Source organism: Corvus moneduloides, chromosome 2, assembly GCF_009650955.1.
Source record: "Corvus moneduloides isolate bCorMon1 chromosome 2, bCorMon1.pri, whole genome shotgun sequence".
NCBI classification, from domain to species: domain Eukaryota; kingdom Metazoa; phylum Chordata; class Aves; order Passeriformes; family Corvidae; genus Corvus; species Corvus moneduloides.
In genome coordinates, this window is record NC_045477.1 from 54086188 (window position 1) to 54108505 (window position 22318).

Genomic DNA, 22318 nt, shown 5'->3' on the forward strand with positions numbered 1-22318 from the left:
AATAATGCTAAATAATAAAACGTCTCGCTGTGGAGAGAACCTGGTAAATTTCAGAGTCCTTTCTGTGAGTGTGGCTTTCTCCTCTTCGGAGCTGGGTCGGCTTGGGCCCCTCCGGGCCGAGGTGTAAGGTCTCCTGGCTGATGTTTTGGTGTTGTTGAACGGTCTAAAAGAGAAGGAGAAGAAACCGAAGTTTCACGAAAACTCCCTGCTTTAGCTAACGAACAAAAAGCTAGCTAGAAAGTGGGAAAATATCACTCCCTTCCCTGCTGCAGAGAGCCGAGCTGAGTTGAGCAGCCGGAGCAGAAGCCAGCAAGCTTATCTCTGTTTTTGAACACAGCGCCGGAGGAATTCCACCGGCTTCCCCCCCCCCTTAAAGGTCTGCCTTAAAGCTACAGAAAAGGCACAGGACTCGTGTCTGGGCATAGAGCAGGCGATAGGGGATACACATCATAAAGTCACCCCAAGACACAAGGTAAAAGGTCTGTATATTAAATGCAGAGAGCCCAGGCCTTTGTGTGCATGCATATAGCTCTTCAAGTGTCATGCAGCTGACCCTCCCTGCACCAACTTGTTTCAGGCTTCTGGAAGAGTAATGATTCTATTTTCTTGGGCTTTTTGGTTTTCTTTGGTTTGGTTTGCACTCCTCCTGAGAAGTAGCATGTTGGCCAAACTGGACCAGTTTATGGTCTTTTGGAGAGGCAGTCAGCACACTCTCTACTGTGACCCATTGTGCCAGTGACAGTGTGCTCTGAAGAGCAGCCCAGGCTGTGTGACGGAAGTGTCCTGTGGCTGCAGAGAACTCAAGTTTTAAATTACTTAGTTGGGGTAGGAATATTGAGTCAATTCTGCTTTTATATCCCTAGTCAGTATTTTCTAAATTGACGCTCAAGAGACCTGTCAGAAGCCTGATTCATCATCATGGGCATAACTCGCTGGTAATACATTCCAAGTGTAAAATAATGTTGTAAAGGGTTAAAAGGGTTGTAACCTCATAAAGGCTTGTAAAGGGTTTTGGCCATATAGACTGACTTGAGAGCACTTCTAAAATGTGCTTGAGAGCATATGCAGACTGTTGTTGCTTTTACAGGGCTGAAGATACATGCATTAATTTTTACTTTTTCTCCTTAGGCTTTGTCCAACACTGATTCTCCTCCTGATTGTGAGCTGAAGCCTACAATGAAACATAATTTTGCTTTTGACAACATGGGCTATGAGGAGAGCTCTGAAACCATGCCCTCTCCACCTTCCCAAGAGCATAGTGTGGTAGTCAACATTGTGGGAATGACTTGCCAATCATGTGTGCAGTCGATAGAAGGCCAAATTTCCAAGGTGAAGGGCATTTTGAGAATTAAAGTCTCCCTTGAACAGAACCATGCTGTTATCAAGTATCTGCAGTCGGAAATAAGTCCTGAACAGATTTGCCAGGAAATTCTGGATATGGGCTTTGATGCCAACATAGCAGAAGATAAGTTGACAACAGCGACTGTAAATTTGCCAAGCTTGAAAGAAGCAGTAGTTAAGCTTCGGGTAGAAGGCATGACATGCCAGTCCTGTGTCACCAGCATTGAAGGAAAGATTAGGAAACTACACGGTGTAGCAAAAATCAAGGTGTCACTTGATAACCAAGAAGCAATTGTTGCTTACCATCCTTACATCATTCAGCCTGATGACCTCAAGAGACACATCAGTGACCTGGGGTATGACTGCACCATTAAAAGCAAATCAGCCCCTTTGAAGCTGGGTGCCCTTGATCTCCAGCGCTTGCAGAATGCAAACCCTAGGGAGACACCTGCAAGTCTCAAGAGTGATGGGCTGGATCCACTGGTTACCGAGGTGGGTAGCACAGCTACAGTGACTTTACAGATAGAAGGCATGCACTGCAAGTCCTGTATCAGAAACATCGAAGGAAATATATCAGATCTTCCTGGCATAAAAAGTATTAAAGTGTCTTTGGAGCATAAATGTGCTGTGGTACAGTATACCCCAGATTTCATCACCCTGTCAGCTTTGCAGCAAGCTATTGAATCCCTTCCACCTGGAAACTTTAAAGTAACCCTCCATAATGGTTCAGAAGCAGGCAAAGCAGCATCTCCCTCAGGTGCTTTCACATACGATCTCATCAGACAGCCACCGCAAGGCACGACACTTACGGCTGTTATTAAGATTGATGGCATGACCTGCAATTCTTGTGTACAGTCCATAGAAGGGGCCATATCACAGAGACAAGGAGTGCAGCATGTAGCAGTTTCTCTAGCTGGCAGTACTGGGACCATACACTATGATCCAGCTGTCACGAGTGGAGAAGAGTTAAGAGCTGCCATAGAAGACATGGGATTTGATGCCTCTGTACTGACAGGTAACTGTTTTTTCTTCTGTGGGTAGCATGCCAAGCTGGGTCATGCAACATCTGCACTGAGACTCCTTTCTGGAGAGAAACTCTTAAAGCATCACATTGACATTGCCTCTTCTGAATGTCTGGCCTGATCTGACCTTGCTTAGCAAGGGAGAGAGGTTTCAGCTGTAGAGCACCTTGTTTTGGCCCTTAATAACTGCAGCAGTGGGTGTAAGAGCTGAGTTACATTATGAAGCTAAAAGGTCTGAGGTGCGAAGTCTTTGAAATAGCTCATCCCCTTACCCCCTGAAGTAGGTTTCTTCCTATGTCTACAGGCTGCTGTAAGTAGATGTATCAAACCAAATGTTCTCATGTATATTCCAGAATAATAAAACCTACAAACTTAATGAAATGTCTTTCATTTAAAACCACTTTTTACTTAGTTAAAACCTCTTTTTAGCATCTTTAGCCTTTGAACTTTATTTCTCAGGTATTTTTACCTGCCTTACTTCACTAAACCTCGCTTTAGGCAAGGTAAGTGGCAAAATGCAGGTACTCTTTGGTGGAAACACCTGCTTTTACATGTCAGCTGCAGCAGTGTGTGCATTTTGCACATGTGCTCAATGTTTAAAAAGTTTTGATGCACAATCTCCTCTCTAGCAAATTTCTAATGTGGCGATTTTTACCTGCTTCAACTAAATATATCAGCTTTGAAAGACTGATGTGGTTTACCTGAAATTAAGCAGTTTGATCACAGAAAACCACATCCTATTCACTTCTCTCATGGTTCCAATCTCTCTGAATCTGTGGTACTACTACAAATGAGGAGGGGCCTGTATGTGGCATTTAATTATGATTTGTTTAGTTTATAATTTGTTGGTAGGAGACCTTCCAATACATCTGTGGAAGAGGGGGGAACCCCCTGTGTTTAACATGTTCAGAAGCAACTCCTGCTCCTTTACACAAACCTCTGCCCAAGGGAGGCAGTTTGGGAACACAGCTTGAGTTGTTGTGTGTCTGTTCAGTATTTGGCACAAGGGTAAAAATGTTTGCAAGAGGCCTGTTTGTGTTCAGGTCTCCTGGGTGCTTCCAATACTCATTTTGCAGTACTTGCACCATGAATACTGTGCCATAAAGACAAACCTGTTGAGAAACTTGTTGTTTTCCTTGTTGAGATGAAGTGATATGAGTTCTGCATAGATGGCAACAATGACAGAATGGATATGACTGGACTACATTCTCTGTGCTGGATAAGGACCTTTTAGATACCAATATATCTTTATCAAGTGGAGGTAGCTGTCAGCTCTAGGCATTGAAATTGCAGGGAATCATTTGCCATCTGAAAGTGGAAAACTAGTTCTGTAGAGTTAAATGGTCATGCAAGTTGTACTGGTGAATGTGTATTTTTATAAGCATAGTAACAACCTATATTACTTCCATGTGGAGACCAAGGTTATCATGTCACTGTCCAAACAACAATGAGGGTTTGTGTGGTTGATAAATATGACTTGTTTGTACTTCTGCATCATCCAATCACACTGTAAATAGTGTTTGTTCAGTGTATTGTGCATTTATTCAAGATACTGCTACTGGAGAACACAGGTGCCAGCCTGATGCCAGCAAAGCTGCCGTGAAACCTGGAGCTCCAGAGCCTCCTCACCAAGGCTGTGCCTCAGATGCTCTTCCAGACAGTCCTCACCTTGATGGGTCAAACAGGCTCAGTGGAGCCACAGAAGAAAAGTGTGTTTTACAAATCACAGGCATGACCTGTGCATCGTGTGTGTCTACCATTGAAAGAAATTTGCAGAAAGAAGATGGTAATAAATTTAAGATTCCTATAATGAGTCTATAGGGGACAATGGGATGGAAAAGGCATTCTATGAGATTAATGGAAGAGGCTGCCATACAGCATCTGGAAGTTAAATAGACTTAATGCTCTTTCTTAGTGCTAATGTAACTATGCCACTGTTCAACTGTCCTATTGCACTGGTGGACAAACTTGATGAACATACTTGCAACAATAATTTGTTGTAATGTGATAAAAAATTCAAATCAGTCTGAAGACAAGAACAGAGAAATGGTTCTCATTTAGTTTTCAGGGCCTTGTTGGTTTACAAAGCCATCCATCTCGTCCAGGGCCGTTGAGACCTCTGGCATGTTTGTGATGTGAAACTTACCCTTCAGGGCATATTTGCACAAGCAGGTACAAACAGATGTATGGCTCCACTACCAGAGTAAGCTTAGGCACAGTGGTGTTTACTAGTCTAGAAGTCTGCAGGCTGGGGCTGCCTTTCCTCTGGCCGTACAGAAGATTAACAGATGAGCCTTAGCAATGTCTGGTTTCATTTGTATCAGCATGCCTTTGGGAGGTTTTGCTTATTGATTTCTGTGTCCCCACTCTCCCAGTGATGGTCTCACTGCCTTGATTTAAAAATTAAAAAATGCATTAGGTCTTCAAAACAATTTTATTTTTTTGTCTTGTGATTTTTATGTTTTGCTTTTCAATTCTAAATGTAGATTTCTGTGGGGTTTTTATTTATTAAAATATAAGGAGGGGTGGAGAGCAGGAAAATAAAAAGGTCTAGCATCGTGCTGTGTGGCTCGTTCCAAACGACAAGAGTCTAGGGTAGATCTTGCAGCTATGGGTGTAAAGATTGCTTCCAAACATCCTTTTTGTTTCATTAGATCATAGCAAAACTCACCTCCTTCCATGTGTAAATCTTGCAATTCCTCTCATTGCTAAAGGAAAACTCAGTGTGGCTGTGTCTCTGTACAAACTTTGCTGTTGTGACTAGGGAACAACACTAGAAGGAGGCAGAGAGAAATCAGTAGGCTTATAATGTCTCTAAGTCGTTACAGTCCTTAGTGAGAGTCACTTGTAATATTTTATTTTTGTTTCCCTCAAGGGAGCTACATTATCTAATATTTTTGTTATTGCCACTGCAGGAATTGTTTCAGTGTTGGTAGCACTGATGGCAGGTAAAGCAGAGATAAAATACAAGCCAGAACTCATACAGCCTCTTGAAATAGCACAGCTGATCCAGAATCTGGGTTTTGAAGCTACTGTCATGGAAGATAATGCAGAAACAGAAGGGCAGGTGGAGCTTCTTGTAAGTCATGTGTATTTGAAATTATATGTTGGTTTTGGAAAAGTCAGGTCTGGAAGACTCATTTTCTTGCAAATACCTTTGCTTGAGCAGTTGTAGCTTCAGCAGCTCAGTTCTGGCTGGTGATGCTGTTTTTTTCATAATTGCTGAAATGACAGAATCAACTTGGCTTAGAAGAACCTATCCAAAAACACTGAAATAAGAAGTGATAGTTCTATGTACAGATTAGACTCTTCTTAGAAAGCAGAAATGAAACAGAAGGGTTTTTTTCTCTTAAGGCACTTGAGTACAGACTCTGGGTAACTGAGAATGTGTCAACAAATATGTACTGCTAATGTTAAGGGCTTTGTATAGAGGTCAAGGATCTTCGGGTAAAATCAGTAAAATTAGTAAATTGTTTATATGAAGGATGGATTCCTCAAATACTAATTTTTATTCTCTGACAAATACTTACTGCAAGACAGATAACAACAGTCTGCTGCTCTGTTAATAGATCACAAAGTGGGAACATGCCTTGTTGAAGCCACAGGAAAATTTACATAAGCGAGATGAAGTTACACATGCAGAGTTAGGCTTTGGCAATGTTGATGTAGGTGTTGATGGAACTCTATTAGTTAGACTTTTACAGTTAATAGCATGTGTGAGTGCTGCCATACAAATACATAGCTGTGACTAGATCTGCTGTCTGCACAGTTTTATAATAAAAGTGGATAGTTATGTAAAACCTTTAGGCTGAGGCCTTGTCTCAAGTACACCTACAAATATTGGGTGAATGTGGGGGATTGCTAATGACTCAAAACTGTGTTTTATTTAGATTACAGGGATGACTTGTGCTTCTTGTGTTCACAATATTGAATCCAAACTCATGAGAACAAATGGCATATTCTCTGCCTCAGTTGCACTTGCGACTAGCAAAGCTCACATCCAGTTTGATCCTGAAATTATTGGCCCTCGAGATATTATAAAAGTAATCAAGGTAGGCTTTGGAAATTTTTTGTGTATGGACAATTACATGGTGAAATTTAGAAGGAAATAAAGCAGCTGATATTTGAGAGGTTTCACTGGTTTTGTAGATGCCATAGTTATTGCCATGTTTTTACACTCTTGTGGTGAGGCTGCTGTGCTCCGCAGGAATGCATAGGCTCCCCAGCTGTTACTCTAAAAACACACATACTAGAAACTACAATAAGAACCTTTTTTCATCTGTATCTGGCAAAAGTGTCCTATATTAATTTTTTTTGCAATTTTGTATGTAGAATGACAGTCATTTCAGTGAAGTGTTGATAATTCAGAAAAAAATACTTCTTTCTCTTGACAGTGAAAAAGGCTGTAAAAGAAGTTTTGCCACCGCTCATGCCACAAGTATTACATATCTCAGTATACACTTGCATCTGTTCCCACATCTTTTTAAATCAAAACAGCTTGTGATACAGCCTGATGCTAAATGAAAAAAATCCTGGCTTACCAGTAATCACGCAGATCATATATTCTACTGTTATCATGGCCCAGATGTGGACAAAACTTCTTTCTTTTTTTTGTCCCACCAGAAGGGAAGAGATCACACTGTATGAGGTGGACGCACTGAGTAGTCAGGAGGACAGCAGAGACTGTTTGCCTGCCATGCTCTAGAATATTTACTCAGAAAAGATCTCCTAGACCACAGAACTGATGCAGAAGCAGTTATTAACATGTTAACTAGTAGACTGTTCAGGCTGGTAGAGTAGTTCTCTAAAGCATATTTTGCCACAGAAGCATTTCATGATGCAGGTATTGTTCTTGCAAGTGTGCTTTCGGTTTTTAGGGTGTTTGGGCGGGAGGCATGGTTCTAACTTCAGTAACTCACCCGAGTGTCAGCCATGCTTATATTTGCTTATATTTGTTTCTGGGATGCTTTGTCCTGCAGTTTGTTGTTCTATGGGTTTAAACTGATTTTAGACACTTTAATTTTTGATTTTAGGTGTATCTATTAAACTGATGAAGTGTTAGGGACTGGCTCACAAGGTTGTCTAGCCCAGTGGCTTATGCATTTTTACTTCCTTTGTCGTGTGTCCCATCTCTCCTAATTATTCCAGTGGAGGTGAAAGGGGCATGTATTTCCCTTTAGGAGGAGTACAGCAGAATTCCACCTGTCAGTGGAAGCTTCCTTTGCCTAAGAACTAGGACACTTACTGCATCTATACACTGTTCATGTATAGGTACCAGAAGTCCTTTGCAGTCTGAATTTTGAGTACTGACTGAAATATCCACTCATTTTGTCAGGATCTAAAAATAAATAAGGGGTTGGAATTTATTAAATATGGAACAGTGTCCTTTTCTGACATATCTTCTAAAAGTAGTGTCATTTAAGTGTGTTATAAGTAATATGGTTAGCTTCATCAAAACAAACTTATCTTTCCTTCTGTTTCAATAAAAAGGAAATTGGCTTTCATGCTTCTGTGGCTAAAAGAGCTCCAAATGCACATAACCTGGATCACAAAAAGGAAATACAGCAGTGAGTATTTCTTTTCTCCCTCACTAATGAACATATCCAGATCATATCTTGTGACTCTACTCCCCCCAGTGCCCCTCCCAGTTAATTAGATTATTCTTGTGTAAAGCATGTTTAATTTTACCGTTCATCAGTTGGTTCAAGTACTTTTATTACTTTCATTAGTTTTAGTTTTTAACTGCCAGAAGTCTATGTAGTTGAATATATAGAAGACACTGAAGCTGTTCCAAAATACTGGATCTTTGAAAATATCCCAAAGCCATGTGTTAGTACAGTGCTAATAACCCCAGCCCTGCTCTACCAGTACAGTTGGGCCTGAGTGCTGTGGGGTGTAGAAAACCCATGGATTTACAGTTTTTCCTTTTCAGGTGGAGGAAATCTTTCTTGTACAGCCTAGTGTTTGGTATTCCTGTTGTAGTCATAATGATTTATATGCAAATACCCAATGGTGGGGACCGTGGGTCTAAGGTGCTGGAACGGAATCTCATTCCTGGATTATCTATTTTGAATCTTCTCTTCTTTATCCTCTGCACTTTTGTTCAGGTATGTCCATACTACTTCCTAGTATGGGGTTTGCTTTCTATCCATCTCCCATTTATGTAATCTGATGTGATAAAGACAGGTTAATGGAAAGATTTAGTGGATTAGGCCTGCCCTCTTGTCTGTACCACCTATGCAGAACAAAGTGGCACTTTTCTGCAAGTTATCCATTCTGTATTTACTCATTGCTCTTACTTCTGCCAAAGTTGCATCAGATAGTATCCAAGTGGAGAAGGTAATATTAAAACAAAGAGATACCTGATTGTCTGCAAACTAATTGGGTAGCTGTAGGTAAATCCTTTCATTTTCTGTGCCTTGTTTCCTTTGCATTGCTGAGGAATAGGATGATATTTTCTGGTTTTGAGAACACGGAAGTGCAAATTAGAGGATGTTAATGGAGTCAGTCTCCTAGTAGACCTGAAGTTATATCAGTATCAAATTTGCATGGGTCAGCAATGCCTTCCCTTATGTACTAAATGGTTTTAGTTCTGCTATGGGCAGTGTTATGTACTCTGCAATCACTGCTGTGGTTACTGTTGTGATCTCAGTACGAGTCTGTCCATGCTTACACCAACAGTTCCTTGGTGGATGGTATTTTTACGTACAAGCTTACAAGTCACTGAGGCACAAGACGACCAATATGGATGTGCTCATTGTACTGGCCACGACGATTGCTTATCTGTATTCCTGTGTGATCCTGATAGTAGCAATCATTGAAAAGGCAGAGAAAAGCCCAGTCACTTTCTTCGACACTCCTCCGATGTTGTTTGTGTTCATTGCACTTGGCAGATGGCTGGAACACATAGCCAAGGTAACTCATCTCCGCACAAATATTGTGTATTTATGATAGGAGTAGAATAAACTCTTCAGAGGAATTTTGAGTCAGCTGTTTCTGATGTAGTCTGTAATATGAAAGGTTGTTTAGAATTCATTGTGTTAAGTACATATCAGGATTTATATATCTCAATGTATCTTAAACATTAATCTCTGTTTTTTAGGGTAAGACCTCAGAAGCTCTTGCTAAACTTATGTCTCTTCAAGCCACAGAAGCCACTGTGGTGACTCTTGGACCTGACCACTCCATTGTCAGGTATGTATTTATGAATCAAAATCCCTTCAGCCTGCCTGAGTCACAGACTAGGCTTGATCCAGTTAACCTGAAAGCTGATAGCATAAGTAACCTGCCTGTTCTACTTATGTCTTTTGCAGGGAGGAGCAAGTACCTGTTGAACTTGTTCAAAGGGGTGATGTTATAAAAGTTGTTCCTGGTGGAAAGTTCCCAGTGGATGGAAAGGTCATTGAAGGCAGTTCTATGGCAGATGAGTCTCTCATTACTGGTAACTTCCCTTATCTTACACAAAGAAGTGAAATCTTCTAGAACTCTTTGTTACAAGAAAAGACAGTAGACCCAACCCAAACACTGCTGTCTGAATAGCCTCCCACCTTAATGGATGCTGTGGCTGTGCCTTCGTGAGCTTGAGTTCAAATCCTGTATCTGCACACACCCTAAAACTGAAGGTTTTCCTCTCAGTTTGGCCACTGATGGGATGGGTACAGTCATAACAGCATTGTCATTATTCCAGCGATCTGGTTGGAGTTTCTCCTGGAATGTATTGTAGAGATGGTACCTCCTCAGAAATAAATTCTAAAGGATGATGTAGAAATATTGATGAGAAGTTTGGGTTTGTATGACAAGGCAATGGGCAAGGAGTGGGAAAGAAAGCCTCAAAATTTGATGTTTATTAGGGGTCATGGGACTTTTTACATCTTCTGAGATTTTCATTTCATTTTGTAAATATAATAAGGATTCGATGCCTTGTGCAATTCTTAAAAATAAAGGATATAAAAAAAATTACATTGGCATTGGATTACTTGTTCTAGTTATGTTCTTACTTTACTTGGGAAGAGGGACACCCTTAGATTCAGAGATCCAATTGTTCTCACTACCACTAAAAATAGAGAAAACAAAGATGTTCTAGAGCTAGTATTCTTGGAGAGGTAGCATGGGAATGGGAGCTTTTCCACAGAAAAAACTTTCTGATCTTTGAAAACTGAGGGTCATGGAGATAAAGACAGATTTCTCAAACTCCCACTGCTATGCAAATTGTTAATGGAGAAATTCCTAGACGTTCCTTTTCCAACAAGTTTGCTTCTGGCCCTTTTGAGGGATGGTGTACCAAAAAGCTAAGACCAAGGAAACAGCACTTGCTTTGAAATTAAACAGAAGAAAAGGTTTGTAAAAGTATGACACTACTTATCCATGTCTTCACCAGACAGAGATACACAGTATGTGATTTCTGGTCATTATTGCTTAGCATACTGATTTTGCTAACATAAAATGAGCTGTGTGCTAATGGATTGTGCTGTTGGGGGTATTGGCTCATTTATTACTACCTTTTCTTTCCAGGGGAACCTATGCCAGTCATTAAAAAGCCTGGGAGCACAGTGATTGCTGGTTCTATAAATGCACATGGCTCACTTCTTGTTAATGCAACTCATGTTGGTAGTGATACCACTCTGGCACAGATTGTGAAATTGGTGGAAGAAGCTCAAATGTCAAAGGTAAAAGTAATAAAGAAGAAAACCTTATTCACAGATTTGGATTGAATAATAAAAAGATTTTATGTTTTGATACTTACACACTTCAGCAAACAGTGTTTTTCCAGACTTCAAAAAAGAATCAGATAAAGGCTATTGTGTATTTTCATGAACTCTGCATATTTATGTGTTTCGACCATGAACATGCAAATAACTGTTTTTCTTTTTTTATAGGCACCCATCCAGCAACTGGCAGATAAATTTAGTGGATACTTTGTTCCATTTATCATCATCATCTCAACTGTGACATTGATAGCATGGACCACAATTGGTTTTGTAAATTTTGATATTATTAAAAAATATTTTCCTGTAAGTAGTTTTATTATTATAATTGGATTTTTGTATTAGGATGTCTTCCAATGTAATTAACATACTTTCTCCAGATAAGGTTTGATGTTATAATGACCCTGAGAGGAGCTCAGTTGGTTAGATTGTGGTCCTAATAACACCAAGGTTGTGGGTTCAATCCTTGTGTGGGCCGTTTACTTAGGAGTTGGACTTGATGATCCTTGGGGGTCCCTTCCAACTCAGAAAATTCTCTAAATTCTTCTGTAAAACATGGTATTTCTATTTAAAATCTCTCTGCAGATACAAATATATACTTGCATGTACCCCTTAGTTCTGCATGGGGTTCTTACAAATGGAAATTATCAACAGCCTTTTTGGACTAAACATGATCTACAGCTGCATTGCAAGGAGCTGAGCCATTGCTGTCATGTCTGAAATTTTTGTGAGCATTCCTGTTTCTGATGGCAGATAGTGGTTTTGGCTTGAGAAACAAGCTGAGCTTCTGTTATCTTTAGGATGTGTATTTGCTATGCTCAGCAACAGGGGGTGGGTCTGGGTGCCTGGAAACAGCATTCTCCTTTGCTAAGCTTTAAGGGAAATTCCAGCAAGTTATGTTTACATCTGGGAGCCTCAGAGCAGAGACAAGCATATGCTTGAGAAGCAAAAAATCCAGAAAATACTGCCATAAACAATTCATAACATTGACCTTTCTTTAGCATTACAGTAACAATAACAGATTGATTTCCTGTACTGGAGTTTTCCAGAAATGACTGATTGATTGTACACCTATGTTATCTGCTGTCAGCAATCTTACATATCTTTCTTTATATTTTTTCCCCTTTTCTTCCCTCTTCTTGCAGAATCAGAGCAAAAACATTTCAAAAGCTGAAATAATACTGAGGTTTGCATTTCAAACCTCGATCACTGTGCTGAGCATTGCATGCCCTTGCTCTTTAGGCCTGGCTACCCCCACAGCTGTAATGGTGGGCACAGGAGTGGCTGCACAGAATGGTATTCTCATCAAGGGTGGAAAACCCCTGGAAATGGCACATCAGGTGAATAGTTCATTCTGTACTTTCGTAGCTTACCCAGCTATTGCTACATGAAATATAATTGCCCAGGAAATCCTGCAGGTCCAAAGGAAGACAGGAAGACTGGAAACTTTTTTTTTTAATTGATTGCTGCTCGTTAAGGTAAAGAAGACAAATCTGACCTTCTTTCTTCAAAGTAGTCACAGCAAAGTGTTGAGAGCCAACAGATCCTACAAGCTCATGACTGTGAGGTTCCTAATCCTCTGCAAGGCCTCAGAGGTTTCTGACTTTTGCACTTTCTTCACCTCTTCTGCAAAAGAGCCCAATAATCTGGTGGGGTTTTTTCTTTCCTCAGAGAGCTGTTGTGAAATGCATACTGTCTCTGATCAGTAGTTTAAGATGTAGAATGTAAGAAAAAAAAAGATTTGAAGCTGTTTTAGTATATAGACAAGAAAGATAGAAGGGAGGCAGAAAAAACCTTCATAGACACAAAAATTATGAGAAGAGAAGGAAGAGGTTGAAGGAGAAGGAGGTTTGACATGTCCACAGCCGCTGAAAAGAATATGAATTGAAGCCATGCTATATTAGACATATGCAGAACATTTTAAGGGAGGAGGATGGTAACAGCAAGTTAATCAGATTGATAATTCTTATTCTTACTGGACCAATAGTTTTTCCAAGGCTCTGTGAAAAAAAAAAACCAAACCAAAAAGACTGCTAACTAATGCTAGGAGTTTTTACCTTTTGGATCCATGCAAGGCTGTGGTCAGGACTTCAAAAATTAGGTGACCTGTTGGATTCTGCAAGGTTGGTGTGTTGGAATAGCTGGATATGGAAGAAGTGCCTACTTTGATAAGTTTTTTGGGTTTTGTGTTTTTTCTCTGCTATGTTTATTTTGAGGATTAGAATTGACTTTATCTTTGGTTTCCAGTATATGTGGGGCTGTGTTTTTTGGTTCATTTCTGATTCCTCAAGACCCATTGGCCTGGCTGACAAGTGATGGCTGAGTTTGGTGACTAGCATGACATCAGTTTTGCTTAGGTTGTTGTTTCTTGAACTTTTTGCACTCTTTGCATCTTCTTTATCACGAAACCACTTCCTCAGTCATCTTTCCTCAGTGTTATTTTTAATTGTTTAGAACTGCAGTCATAAAAGCCCTCTTTGCATCACATACCTAGTGGTAAAAGTGATTAAGGTGCCCATTAAATGAATCCTGTGTGTGAATGCATGTACTGTCCTTTGTGTATGCATCTCAGTCCTACATTACACTGAGATCCTGATATGGGCACAGAATGATCTTGTAGCTTTATTAGAAATGAATAAGAAAGTATAAGGAGACCTACTATACAGGTAGTTCAACGTATATACAGGAATCCCTGCTTCTGTAGGTTTATTCTGTCTTTGTGTGGATAAAAGTCTTGACTGTATTTGTGTGCCATAAACATACAAGCATCCCTGTGCTTGCAGGGCTTAGGCAGTAACTCTGGTTTATTTCTTGCAGATCAAGACTGTGATGTTTGATAAAACTGGGACCATCACCTGTGGAGTTCCTAAAGTCATGAGGGTGCTTTTGATGGGAGACACAGCCATGCTCCCCCTGAAGAAGGTACTGGCAGTTGTTGGTACAGCAGAAGCCAGCAGCGAGCATCCTTTAGGAATGGCTGTCACTAAATACTGCAAAGAGGTACTTAGCCTTCTTATTTCATCCAAGGCCTGAAGCCATCTGTGAAAATGCAGCAATGTTGTATAAAATCATCAGGTCCCAGAGGAAAAGGCCTGCCTAAACAGTAACAGGCAGGAAAGCTGGGAGATTGCATGGTTGTGCATCTTGGTCTGGACATTACCAGAAGGTGTATTACCAGAAGTGGTTTTTTCTGCTAACACTGGAAGCAAGATCTTACTAAGTTTATCTTGATCTAATGAGAAAATAAGGAATATATGCAGGAAGAATACTTAAAATAACATAATGAAGCAAATGTGTGTAGTGACATTTCATATGTTACCTGACTGTAGTCACTTCTATTAGTCACTTGCTCATTTGAATAAATTAGGCAAAAGGCTTTAAAGCTTGAATATTAAACTGTGATATTTGTGAGTTTCACAAATGAATGAATACATTACTCAAGTCTTTGCAAATTTTACATATGCTCAGAGGTCATTTATATATTTCATGTGTTCCTCAAGCTTCAGGAAGAAGGAAAACACAAGTCATAGTGAAAATAGGAAGCCTGTGTAAATAAGCAATTTAAGTCTGCTAAGGAAAGTCATTAATTGGTTCAGGGAAAAAATAATTTTAAAAAAATGTCAAACTTACTAGATCTTTCAGTGATAAAATTTAGAAATAAAAACATAAATTTAGAAGGAAAAAGAGAATATAAGCAATGAACCAGTTGCCTTTCTTGTATTTTACATTTTCTATTTAAATTTGTTTTAGTACCCTGACACTTCTGTAGTCATCCCATGCAGCAGTTATTACTGGATCATGGGCTTCTATGAATTGTAATGCTATACTGTTGGCTGATGTTGTTACCACCTGCCTTATCATCCCTGTGTTTTAAGGTCACTAAAAGGTACATATAGTTCCAACTTCCAGAGACAACCCAGAATAACTTGTTTATAAATTAATATTTTCTCCATTCTTTTTGTAACTCATAGGATCCTGATAATGCCTTTTCTCATCTTGAAGGTACTCACTGCCTTCTCTCCCTAACTCAACAGAAAAACCCAGTTTCCCTAACATCCAGACAGATCCCTCCAGGAATTAGATACAGTTTTTCACTGTACTTTTACATATATATAAAAGGTCTGATCCACCACAGCCAATTGTCTGTGAGGTCAACTAAAGTTGCATCTTTTAGAAACTGCATGGCTTAATGTTATAATACTTCTCTTTAATTCCTAGTCTTGGCCAAGGTCATGAATCCCCAGTCTAATTGTTTCAACCTTGAACTACCAGAAAAAGCTGTTCCTTATGGTTTGCTGGTGCTAGTGCTGAGACCTGGCTGTGATCTGTTTGGCTGCCCTTTTCTAGAAGTCTTAGCCACAGCACACCCAGAGCATTCTTATTTTTAGTTCTGTGCTACTGATACTCCAGGCTAGTTTTCAATTGGTCAGTCATTATCAAGAGGAGGAATGAGGTCTCTTTTTGGCAAGAGTTATCTAATATTTGTGCCCCATGTGGGCAGGACAGACTGATGATGGCCTCTGGTTACATTTGCAGGAGCTTGGCACTGAGAGCCTGGGATACTGCACTGACTTCCAGGCAGTCCCAGGCTGTGGTATCAGCTGCAAGGTCGGAGGAGTTGAGGCCATTCTTGGCAGTGAGCTGAATGTTAACATCAGTGGGGATAGCAGTGCTCCTCTGGGAGATAACGCAGTGATCACGCTCTTGGAATCACAAGGTGAGTCTGCCCCTGCTGCCCCTGTTCCAGCTGCAATGTGAGAGAGAATGAATCAACAGCACCAACCACCTGCCAAACTATGTACAAGAAAAGGTGGATTTGGGACAGAAGGAAGCAAAGAACAGGAGGGACAAAAATGTGCCTTAACAAAAATTAAAGCTCTCTCTGCAACTCTTGATCTCTCTGCAATTCAGAAACTTAAATGAGAATTAGGTACAGTGTTGGGTACTTGAAAATTCCATACCATACATAGACAATAAGGCATACCCAGAAATACTCCTTTTGGACAGAGGAATGGTCCAGCAGATAGCAAAGTTTGCTGTTTAGCATTATCTCCCCATTTAGAGCAGTTACCTTTAACATATATTATCTTACTGCAACTTTTTATATCCTACCCTTTAGTTCCATATTAACTTGGACCTTTTGTTTCCTGTTCATATTTTTGATTAGGCCAATAGGTTTGTTTCAGACTCTCTGGAAGCCACTTTGCTATTTTGTAGTGTAGGAGAGAAAGAAAAGGTATTTAAAGCCTTCCTTAAGAAGCTCATCAGTTCTCTTCAGAAGGCTGTGCTGCTCTTGACCTTTTTGAGAAAGCTATTAGAAGAATTAAATGGAATAAGAACTTCAATCATCAGAACTGTGCCATTTGTGAACGGTGTTAATGTAGTATTTTCTCACCTGCTCATATGGTTCTTGTGAAGTTGGATTGAATTCATAATGAGGGGCACTGTTTGTTAGAACAACACTGCTTTTTTTCTTGTCAGAAATGACCTTTATATTTGAAAGTCATTAGTTGTGAGAACAAAGCAGGATGGCATTTACTAAATGTGCATACTGCACTTATTCAGAGAAACAATGCCAACTGGCAAAGGCAAACACAGGCAAACACTTCCATTAAGTCCATGACGCAGTTCTGTGTGTAAACAGGCACAGATCGAGTCTTGAAAGAGAAAAGTTTTTTGAGGCTGCCTTCAGGCAGTGACTACGCCTAATTTGTCTTCCTCAAACATCTCTGCTTGTGTACACTGCTTTTGAGATGCTAATTTTTCTTTTTGTCTGTGCACAAAGGTCCATCAGCTTCTCAGAAATACTCGGTGTTGATTGGAAATCGTGAGTGGATGCGACGCAATGGCTTGAATATTAGAAATGATGTAAATGATGCAATGACAAACCATGAAATGAAAGGACAGACTGCCATACTAGTGGCTATAGATGGTAACTGCTCTTCCTTAGAGTGTCTTAATAAATACGAGTAAATCCTGCTGTGGAATGGATGAAAACAATCTGGAGCAGTTGATCACTGGCTTAGTGTCAAGAAACCACTAATCTTTTAGTGCAGAACTGCTTTTGAACTGTGAAGTATTAAGGTGTTCTTAAAAGAAGCTTGTACCACAGAACAGTGTTTATAAGATTTTGTTGTGTAGTTTTTAATTTAAGAATTAATTTTTGAACCCCCTGCTGTCTAGGATCATTGTTCAAAAAAGCAGTGCCAATACAGTGCCATGTTCAATCCTTAGTTTACACCAGTTAAGGATCATGGACCAATCTATTGCATCACTGGTTTCAAAACTTGCAATGAATAAACATGGTGAATCATCAGATCAGTCAAGTATAATAGATTAGACTAAATGAGTTTTGCCAGTGGGGTTCTGTTCTGTGCTATGCAGAGAAAGATCCCGGACAATACCTTGATATGAGAAATGATTGCACTGGTGATAGATTGCCTGTGCACCTGTGATCTCCAAATGAGGCCTATGATTCATATATGGAACAAACATTCTTGGTGCTCCTAGAGAGCAATTTTGAAAGGCATTTGCTTGTGAAGGAAGTGTGGATGCACCTTTGAGTCAATGTACTGGAATGCAAGACTTCTCAATTAAAGTAATTAATTCTAGTAGAGATCCAACCCTGAAAGACTAGGGAACATAAAACCGGACTCTATATGCTTCCTCTTGGAGGAGTGGCTTCAATATCTGACCTGGGCACAAAAACTAACACTTTCTCTGCCCCACTATCATATTTGTCCATACCATAAAGCATAGGAGTCAGGCATGTTTAAAAGCTACTCTCCTCTTCTGCTCTTCTTCCTGATCCCTAAATATCAAAGGTGCTTATTTTTTGATCTGAAGCAGGCAAATGATGAAGAGACTGTAAGTGAGAAAACTGCAGACATGAGTGTCAATATTGCCCAGAATGTGTTATTTCACAAGCTGCTACAGTGTGATGGAGGGGGAGCCCTGTTCTCTTGCTGCCACAGCTCTCTCTGACAGAGGATGTTTTTATTTGTGCAGGTATGTTGTGTGGAATGATCGCAATAGCAGACACTGTCAAGCAGGAGGCGGCCCTTGCTGTGCACACACTGCAAAGCATGGGAATAGACGTGGTGCTGATAACAGGAGACAACAGGAAAACTGCAAAAGCCATTGCTACTCAGGTATCTGCTTCTCTGTTTCAAAAAGCTGCATGATGAGGTTCTAAACTCTGGCTTGCCCCAGTGAATTTGAAGCAGGAACTTCAGTTTCCCTGGATACATTAAATGAAGACTTGCTTTTCTTGAACTGGACTGAAAATCAGGTCAAGTCCTAGGGCATAGTAGAGGCCAGTGGCTGCATTAAGATTCCACTGAAGACATGCAGTCTGTACTTCTCCAGTGGAGTAGCTTCTTGCAGTAATTTTGGTTGATGTACTGAACTGTACTGTTCCCTTTGCTGAAAGGCAGACCTGTTTAGTTAGTGATGAGGGAGAGTTTCTTGAAGGTCCAGGTCGGTAACAGTTAGAGAAGTGTGGATTTGTCATATCTTAAAGGGCAACATTAACAATATGTATTATTGTTAAGAAGCATGGCAGTCTAAAGGAGGCTGGGTTCATATGAGATTTCCCTGATCTCAAACTATAAATGAAAAGTCAAATTGTCACTCTACCTTGCTATGTTTCCACCTTCTCAATCTTCCTTTCCCTCTTTCCCTTTGCATTGGTCTACTTCTAATCTCACCGTGTGCCACTTTGCTTTCCTCAGGTATTGCACCACACAGCTGACTCAGCCAGCACTGTGGTATGCACATTCTTCTGCGCTGTGAGGTCTGTTTTGCTTCTCCATGTGATTCTTTAATCCTCCTCCTGTTGTGTTTCACACTTTTCCTTTAGTGTTCAGTTATGGTAAAGTGCTTTCCCACCCAATTTTCTTTGTCAAGGGAAAAAAGTCTTTCAGAAACAAGCTTGAATTTGTGGTTCCAGAAACTAAGATGAATGTTTTAAACAAGCGTAGTCTGTGTCGACCTACATTTTCATTGAATTTTTGGAGCATACTTACTTTCCAATGGAAGGAAATGGACAGCAGTTCTAAAAACGTTATAAAATGTTACTTTTTAAAGGGTTAAAAGAGAGCTTCTGTCTTACATGGTGAAAAGCTGCTTCTGCCTGGTAAGGCAGCCGAACAAAGGGCATTATCCCAGCACTGTTTAATACACTCATCTATTTTTAAACTACAACACTAGATCTGTTGGTAGCAACTCCACATTAGTTGAGATGTGGATAAGTTGAAGCATTTAGCCAGCCGTCTGCTTTATTTTTATAATCTCCCTGAGACTTGCACATACTTGTTGTCTCTGTGTTTCCCCTGCTGTAACTGCTTGATCATACAGGGTTCCTGTGTTGCATTATCTGCTTGAAGTCTCTGCAAAGTGATCTGGATAGGCTGGATTGATCAGCTGAGGCCAGTTGTGTGAGGTTCAAAAAGGCAAAGTGCCAGGTCCTGCACTTGTGTCACAACAACTCCCTGCAGCACTACAGGCTGGGGGCAGAGTGGCTGAAAAGCTGCTCAGCAGAAAAGGACCTGGGGGTGCTGGTCAACAGCAGCTGAACGTGAGCCAGGGTGTGCCCAGGTGGCCAAGAAGGCTGACAGCATCCTGGCCTGTATCAGCAATAGTGTGGCCAGCAGGACCAAGGGAAGTGGTAGAGTCATCACCCCTGAAGGTATTTAAAAGACATGCAGATGTGGCACTCGGGGGCGTGGTTTAGTGGTGGACTTGTTGTTCCTGAGTTAACAGTTGGATTTCATGATTTTCCAACTTAATCTATTCTAGGATTCTTAGATTTCACTGAAACTTTTATTGGTGCATCATGCAGCATGATTAGCTGAAAGCTCCAGAAGCCATGCAGGGCATGATGCTAAGGGCAGAGTATGGTTTGCCAGCATCTCTGCAGTAGGAGGGGGCTGTAATCAGCCCCGTTCTTATGCCAAAGGCACATTGCTCTTCAGTTTTCTGTGTGTCTTGCAAGTGTTGCCTTCACCATGATCAATTTGGTTGATTCTCCTGTTTGCCCTTCACCTAGAACAGCAAAGGGCTCTTCCTTTCAACTTGAAGCATGTCACCAACTGGGTGTCTTTCTTTGTATGTAGGTTGGGATCAAAAAAGTCTTTGCAGAGGTGCTTCCTTCTCACAAGGTTGCAAAGGTCCAGGAACTCCAAAATGGAAAGAAGAAGGTTGCGATGGTTGGTGATGGAGTCAACGATTCCCCTGCACTAGCCAGGGCTGATGTTGGAATTGCAATTGGAACCGGCACCGATGTTGCCATTGAAGCTGCAGATGTTGTTCTTATCCGAGTGAGCATTACAGTTTTGACCTGTCCTCTTTTATCACTGACACTCTTCTTTTTGATTTAGTGTTCTGAAGACTGCATGTGGAAAACTTTCAGTGCTCTTCTGTCTTGCAGAATGATTTACTGGATGTAGTTGCCAGCATTCACTTATCGAAGAGAACAGTTCGAAGGATACGGATAAATCTGATTCTTGCCTTAATTTATAATATGCTTGGAATACCCATAGCAGCAGGTATGTGACTGCCAGAGCTCAGCTTGTCAAAGACAGCAGCACAGCTGATCTCTGTGGTGCCTCTTGTAGGATTGATTCCCTGCTCAAGGAACTGAGGAGAGGTTCCTAGATTACTTAAAACTTCGCAGAAGGCAAAAGAAATACTTTCTTTTTCATATTTTTTATCTTTTTGCTTGCCTCTTGGGAATAAATACTTCTAGATGAAATGAAAACCATGCTCTTACTTCATATAGCAGTACTTGGGGATTAGTTTCTGTATATTCAAACCCATCTTTAATCAGGTGTACCATCTCACTTTTGGGTGTTCCCTCTTTTATTCACCCTGAATGGCACATTTTCTCTCCTACTGCTTGTATTCCCTATGCCTCTGTCAGACATCTTTTCATGCTCCAGATTCCTACTTAAAACTTACTTAAAGTATTCCTTGTTTTGTTTATGAGTAACTTCTCCCTCCTTTTCCCATACTATTGCCTTGTCTTTCTGTTGCCTTTGCTGTGTTTCATATGTGCAGAATATCTGGAAGGGACAAATAGTCTTACCCTGTGGCTGCAGTCTTGTAGCTGTATTGGTGCAAAGGTCATCCCTTGCAATGGAAGGGACATGTTTAGTAGTAAGTGAGTAAATACATATATTGATCTAGTTGTGTTTATGGAGGTCTCAGCAAGCTGTGTTGTAGAACTGCTGATCTGTTCTATGATATGCAGGAATGGAAATGCCTGTGCTGGGATGAGCAGCTCTGGCTCATGTCCATAATTTTTTTTGCTAGGTGTGTTCATGCCTGTTGGCCTCGTGCTTCAGCCTTGGATGGGATCAGCTGCAATGGCAGCTTCTTCTGTGTCTGTCCTGCTGTCTTCCCTGCAGCTGAAATGGCAAGTTGTCTTGTGTTTATCTGCTGGGGAACTGTGGCAGTACTGAGGCTGGGACTCAAGTGAGACACTGCTTTGGGTTTCTACATCTAAAAGTACCTGAAAGTCCATTAGCTTGGGGTTGTTCTGTCTAATCCTTGGCTCCAAAAGAGACAACTGTCACTATTATGAACTTACCTGGACTAAGACAGTATGGAGTATCCTTTACTTAGCAGCTAAAAGTGTGACTGCATGTCACCTGGTCCCATGTGGTGGAGATCTAATTCAATACCAAGTAAAGTAATGATCAGGATGTTTTGCTGTGAATATCAAATGAACAATTAGTTTGAAAGATAATTCTCCATAATGTAACAGTAGATTTTAAAAGAAATATTCGTACCTGTTTGGTTTTTATTTTTGTCTATTTAAATTAGCCAGAGAGAAACAGGGAAGTGGTGTATTTATTCTTTTGCACCTTGCTACAGATAAGGCATCTTTCTTTATTCTTTAGGAAGCAAACCAATTTCTGAACTATAACAAGATTTTTCAAGTTCTATTCATTTTAATGCTACATTTTTTGGGTGCCCTTTTTGGCAGTTACAGTGGACCTGTTCTTAACAGCATAGAAAGCAAACACTTTTCAAGAGTAAGACTTTTTATGGTGTCTGAAATTGGTCCAAACCTTCACATATTTTTACTGTAGCTGGCATCTTCTGTATGTTACAGTACAGTACAGTGCAGTATAGTATAAACTAATATAGGAAATCTGTTATTACATCATGTTTCTAATCCTGCAAATGCTCAATGAGACCACAATGTAAAATTCAAATGACATACATACATGTCTGTTTGCAGAA

At 40.4% G+C, this 22318-nt stretch overlaps 1 protein-coding gene across 5 annotated transcripts in view; it reads left to right on the top strand.

Annotated features, from left to right (window-relative positions):
- The window catches only part of ATP7B (ATPase copper transporting beta), a 43190-nt gene that overhangs the window by 17690 nt on the left and 3182 nt on the right, over nucleotides 1-22318 (top strand). For 3 of the 5 annotated variants that reach the window (XM_032099689.1, XM_032099687.1, XM_032099690.1), the window contains exons 2-20: nucleotides 1129-2356; nucleotides 3892-4149; nucleotides 5279-5442; nucleotides 6254-6415; nucleotides 7854-7930; nucleotides 8296-8470; nucleotides 9045-9278; nucleotides 9466-9557; nucleotides 9677-9804; nucleotides 10875-11029; nucleotides 11240-11374; nucleotides 12214-12408; nucleotides 13886-14068; nucleotides 15605-15785; nucleotides 16854-17000; nucleotides 18077-18219; nucleotides 20185-20388; nucleotides 20499-20616; nucleotides 21383-21485. In XM_032099689.1, coding sequence (XP_031955580.1) covers nucleotides 1129-2356; nucleotides 3892-4149; nucleotides 5279-5442; nucleotides 6254-6415; nucleotides 7854-7930; nucleotides 8296-8470; nucleotides 9045-9278; nucleotides 9466-9557; nucleotides 9677-9804; nucleotides 10875-11029; nucleotides 11240-11374; nucleotides 12214-12408; nucleotides 13886-14068; nucleotides 15605-15785; nucleotides 16854-17000; nucleotides 18077-18219; nucleotides 20185-20388; nucleotides 20499-20616; nucleotides 21383-21485 — 4082 coding nt within the window. Of the gene's footprint in view, nucleotides 1-1128; nucleotides 2357-3891; nucleotides 4150-5278; nucleotides 5443-6253; nucleotides 6416-7853; nucleotides 7931-8295; nucleotides 8471-9044; nucleotides 9279-9465; nucleotides 9558-9676; nucleotides 9805-10874; nucleotides 11030-11239; nucleotides 11375-12213; nucleotides 12409-13885; nucleotides 14069-15604; nucleotides 15786-16853; nucleotides 17001-18076; nucleotides 18220-18801; nucleotides 19594-20184; nucleotides 20389-20498; nucleotides 20617-21382; nucleotides 21486-22318 lie in introns of those variants that run through there. The other 2 variants (XM_032099688.1, XM_032099691.1) reach the window with 2 other exon arrangements.